Source organism: Calidris pugnax, unplaced genomic scaffold (genome assembly GCF_001431845.1).
Source record: "Calidris pugnax isolate Ruff unplaced genomic scaffold, ASM143184v1 scaffold128, whole genome shotgun sequence".
Taxonomy (NCBI): domain Eukaryota; kingdom Metazoa; phylum Chordata; class Aves; order Charadriiformes; family Scolopacidae; genus Calidris; species Calidris pugnax.
Genome location: NW_015090851.1, coordinates 2,119,065 through 2,124,312, shown reverse-complemented (window position 1 = coordinate 2,124,312; position 5,248 = coordinate 2,119,065). Strand labels below are relative to the sequence as shown.

The 5,248-nt window shown below is 39.6% G+C and overlaps 2 protein-coding genes across 18 annotated transcripts in view; one reads left to right on the top strand and one right to left on the bottom strand.

Annotated features, from left to right (window-relative positions):
* The window catches only part of SLMAP (sarcolemma associated protein), an 88,423-nt gene extending 83,262 nt beyond the window's left edge, over positions 1 to 5,161 (bottom strand). For 4 of the 17 annotated variants that reach the window (XM_014943190.1, XM_014943189.1, XM_014943196.1 and 1 more), the window contains exon 1: positions 3,967 to 5,145. In XM_014943190.1, the coding sequence (XP_014798676.1) occupies positions 3,967 to 4,164 (198 nt within the window). In that variant the 5' untranslated portion in view covers positions 4,165 to 5,145. Of the gene's footprint in view, positions 1 to 3,966 lie in introns of all 17 variants that reach the window. The other 13 variants (XM_014943181.1, XM_014943185.1, XM_014943182.1 and 10 more) reach the window with 9 other exon arrangements.
* Positions 5,032 to 5,248, top strand: part of DENND6A (DENN/MADD domain containing 6A) — a 32,861-nt gene continuing 32,644 nt past the window's right edge. Inside the window, exon 1 of the mRNA XM_014943169.1 lies at positions 5,032 to 5,228. Coding sequence (XP_014798655.1) covers positions 5,032 to 5,228 — 197 coding nt within the window. The remainder of the gene's footprint in view (positions 5,229 to 5,248) is intronic.

The following is a 5,248-nucleotide window of genomic DNA, read 5'->3' as shown; positions in this document are numbered from 1 at the left end:
GGAGGGGGGGAGGCGGGGATGGGCAAGGAGAAGCAGGGCCTGTTTGTTCCCTTTAAAGAGGGTGCTCCCTGCAGGAAGTGTTCTGTAACATTTTTGTCTCGCATACTTTAAGCCTAGAAGCCATAAAAGCACAGCCTTAATAAATTTCATTTGCTATCATGTGGACTGTTTGGCTTTTGATTTACTAGTTTAGCATTTCTTTAACCAAGATGCTACGAATGTGCTCAATTCAATTCATATCCACTTGGAATTAAATGAAAATAGTAGTATTAGCTACCACCCTAACACAGAAACTTGTGCCTACACGTTTTTTTTTCAGTTATTAAAATGACCGGTTATTTGGAGTCCTTTTGGTCTAATACTTTATTTCTCACATAGTTTCTCAGCGTCTTTGGTAAACTGTGGAAATGGATTCTCTATAAACGGTACTTAGAAGAATAGACACTCACAATCTAAGTCAGTGAATAATTCCAAGAGATTAATTTTTGAAACCCTAGATATCTGTTGGAAACGTCAGTTTTCTACTAAAAGCTTCCACCACATCTGCCAGAAGCATTTCAGCCTGGGAGAAGTCACATACAAATTCTCAAGGGTTTTCAACTTGCTTATTTTTAAAAACAAATACTAAAAGAAAAACAAAACCCACAAGACTATTTCAATTAAGCAGTTTTTTTAAAGAGTTTCTGCCCATATGCAGTGATAGATGCTGTACAAACATATTTAGATTTTTTTGAACTATAGCCCACTTTTTCTTTTGCTTTGATTCACACTTTTTGGAACACTCCATGCTCAGCACAACATCCACGTCCTACATATCTAGTGACTCACTTTTTCGGGCATCTCTTAAAAAGATTCCTTAACTTGAAATTACTCAAAAAAATCAAAATCAATTCTAAGCATAAGCTTCTAATGTTACTGCTGTATGAAAAATTCACAAGGAGGTATTACACTGTTTCTACAAACACAAGCAAAAGGAGCCATTGCATCAGTTGTCTATACAAGTACTGCTAAGCACAGAAAAAGTCTGAGTACAGACATTCCCACCACCACCCACTTCCACCTTTATCTTACACATTTTTAGGCCCACACATTATGTTAAAAATATTTTAAAAAGCAAATCCAACATTAACTATCTGCTTTTAATTGCTATTTACCGGTGATCTTGAAGAGTCATCCGACTTTTATCCTTAATAACGCTAGTGTTACATATACATTATCTCCTTTGGGCACATAACTTTTTCCATGTATAATTAAAGTGGCTTTATACAAAGTAAACATTCATATCTTTCAACTGTAAGTAACATGTCATCTTCAACTTAGTCTATTTATGCAACATACTTCAGCTTAGGCCTACCTCTGCCTCAAAAAAAATTGTATACTAGTTCCCTTGCCAATGCTTACTGATGCTCCTCAGTTTCTACCCTTCTTTACTGATTATGCTGATACAATTGTTTACAGACTATGCAGTAAACAGGATAACTCGCATGATTCACTAAAACAAAACAAACAAAACTCTAAACTCTCAAGAAAAAAAAATATTAGAGTATAACTGAAAGGAAGCTCAAGAGACACCACAGAAACTGGACCAAGTGACCGGGAATGCCAGAAACTGGTATTGCCAAAGTCCACACCTTACAAAATTTCAGCCCCAGATAATTCATTAAGTATTTTCAATTATTTGAAGGTTTCTCTCTGATACTAAATTAACATTTCAAGGTATTTTATCTTTCATAAAGCCCAGAGTCGATGGAAGTACTACACAGAAGTTTTAAGAAGTGTTTACAAATACTATAGCAGAAAGAATGTATACAGGTTTAAATATAGGTCATTGATAGGATAATGACATATTCCTAAATGAGATGTACTTATTAGAAGTTCTGTAAACAATGATAATAAACATTCCTGCATGCAAATTTTCTGGCATAGTTTTACGGTTTTGTTTGTACTTTTAAAATACCACAAAATTATTTACCGTAGCTTTTGCGATTCAAGATTAAGACTGTATTTACCAACGTGACCTTTTACCTGCCTTTTCACAAGGATATTTCATATTTATTATCTCTAACAATGTTTTCTTCCCTCTCCTCCAACTGTCTCACGATTCACCATTCAGATACTCAATCAGATGAAAAACCAGAACACGTTACCAAGAAACAAACACAGAAACCAAAATTCTCCATGCTGCTGTATCAATGCTTTAAACCTTTTACAGTACCACAACGTAGAACAGACAAAATTTACAGCAACGTATTCCTGTGCATGATCTTAACTCCACTCTTTAGTTGATCACTGTGGCCATCCAGATACCTACCCTGGGCAGTTTTCATTAAGACCCTATCAAATCTTCCCATGTCGATATCTCAATAACTGTCACATACCATCCCTTATTTACTACTACCAGGCTGCTATTTTAAATCAGCCAGAAAAAATGAATAAGCATATAATGGTTTTGACCTGTATTAGAAAAGCCAAAGCTAACTGAAATTTACAAACAAAAAACTCCATAGCTGACTGTCTTCAGAGCTTATCTGCTAGTTAGCAGACTTGCTCAACACTCAATGCTTTGTCAAATTAAACATCTTTAATAAGGCTCAACTATTAGTAACCATAATAGAGCACATGGGAGTCTCAAAATCTTCATAAATCATAAGGAACGTTGATAAAAAAGCTATATACGTAACACTTTTTAATTTTAAAACAAGTACAATAAATTAGACTATTTTACTTTGCTGAGTCAAACAAGAAAGGTTAAAAACAAAGCTTAAACTGAAAATATTTCAAGCACTTAAGTTTTCTAAAGTGTCCAAGAACACACATCACATGCACAACAGAGCCAAAACAACATGCTTAATGAAACACTAATAGAGATAGCAGTTTGCACAATTACATGCAGGTAACTTGAAAGCCATGCCATAACCCAGCCTTAAGAAATTAAATGCTTGTCTTGTCCCATCATGCCCAGGTATTGCATAACCCAGGATAGTTAACAATGGAAGGCTTAAGAACTTTGAGTGTGCTGTGCTGCTCCTCATGCTGTGTCATACTACTAAAAAAATGCTGCATTAATTACAGACCACATTATTCTTAAAATCAAGATCTACACTGTCATAGAAGGGTATGCTGTGAAGCTAAAACATAGCTGACTTAGAGCATATTTCAGACATAAAATCAATATATTTAAAAAAAAAAAACCCAACACCAGAACACCACAGTGCTGAGCAACTGAAATCCGCACTTTGTTCATTTCTTGCTGGATATTTAAAATTAACTTGACAATCATTAAGTGAAATAACTTTACTTGTCCCAGTTCAATCCCTAGTGGACAAAACATGCACTACAGAACCCCTAAATTCCACTTAAGATACTTAGCCTTTTGAGAGTAACAATTAAGACAACACAGGATATATTTTAAAACCCTTCTCTCTATCAGTGAGAAAATATCTTGTACGCCATTTCTTACGCTCCTGCTGCCAGGAACAAAACTTCTATCAGACCCAAACAACAAAATACTCTTTATAAAATTTCAAAAGGGCAAGCAGGAAGAGTGCTGATGACACTTCTCACAATGAGATTTATTTACATGCTCAGATAAAAGAGTTAATTTCTCAGCATTTGAAAAAATACTATTACACCATTATATTCACACAAACCTGTGCTTTTAGATTTGTATTACTCACCTCAGAATCACCTACTTCCAGCAATGAATAATACACATGCAAATTTTTTAGCACTTATCACCATTTTGAGCTGTTAGTTTTATGTACTTTTAGTAACGCTTAAAGTTTCTGCTTAGTAAGAAATTATCAACTTACCTGAAAAGTAATCATTTTACCTATAACACAAATCTTACTCCTTCCACACGCAACCGCATTTATTACAGAGCGAAACCAAAGTGATCTACAATCTACAGGGCCTTGCTAAAGCAAATGTGCAGTTCATTGTTTTTAAATAAAGAAAACCTCTTACCTTGCCTGTCTTGTGATCAAACCAGACAAGAGCATGGTTCCTGGACAGCACCTTACAGTCAAAAGTTGCGTTATTCTGAGCTGGCCGGCAGCGAGCCACCGAGCGGCCGATTTTGACGGGCTCGTCCAGGTAGACATGACGCTCCTGAAATGGATGAGAGTTCGGGCGGCAAGTGAAGATGGCCAAGGCTGAAGGCATCGAGGACAGATTGGGGTTGCCACACCAACCAGAGATGAAGAGAGCCTCTTCTGACGCAGGCTGTCCTCCACAATTTTTAACGCAAACCTCCACAGCAACTTTATATTAAAGCAGGACAAACATTATCATATGAGAGGCCTAACAACTCATTGTTTCAGTGTGTAAACTAATTCTGGCAATAATCCAGTGAAAAAGCCCCATTATGTCTTTTAATAATATCAGCAGTGGCCCAAAAAAAGTCTAAAAGGTACAACTTTCAATCCATCCTCCTCTGGAAGAACAGGAACAAGCATCTGATTCCTTCAAAGAGAAGCAAAAGCTCCTTGAAAGAAGGATAGAATGTCTTAAATCCAAGTAGATGAGTCATACAAGTACTTTTGTTTGTAACCTCAACTACCTTCTTTCCCCCCCTCCTTCCGTAAACAACACTGACCAGAATTCTGACCAATGCAACATGGAAGCAAGGAAAGGTTGAGGGAAGGGGGATGAAGGAGAAGGATTAGCGTCCTCTCTCAAAGCGCACAGACCAGGAGCTGGAAGGTGAACACGAAGCCCTCACTCCACGACAGGGATCTACTTGCTTCAAACGGCAGTCCGCATTTCACCATCTTCGTGTATTAAACCAAAGCAGAATAGGTGGTCCTCGATTTTGGATGGGGGTACGAGAGCTACACTGTTTTCCTCCACTACACCAGATAGAGCTGAACTGGTCTACAGTTTCAGGCGGCCCCTCAGATAAGGAACTTGATAAGGCATGGAGAGGGCTTCGAACTCTCCTTCCCGCGGGGACAAGCTAACGCCTGGGAAGGGTCCTTCGGGGGCGGCCTAGGAGGTGCACTGACAGGTTGCTCCCAGGCGGTGCCGGCGATGGCTCTGGCCGGCAGCAGCGGGCAAGCGTCCCTCCGCGGCGGCTCTGCTGGCGGCGGGCGGGCGGGGGCCGGCGGCGGCGGGAGGCGAGCGGGGGGCTGCTCCAGGAAGTCTCCGCTACGAGCCCCCGGCGCGGGGAGCGGCGGGCCGGGCGAGGCGGCGTCCCCTCAGCTCCGCTCCGCTCAGCCCCTCCGCAGGTGGCTGCGCATGAGGAGGG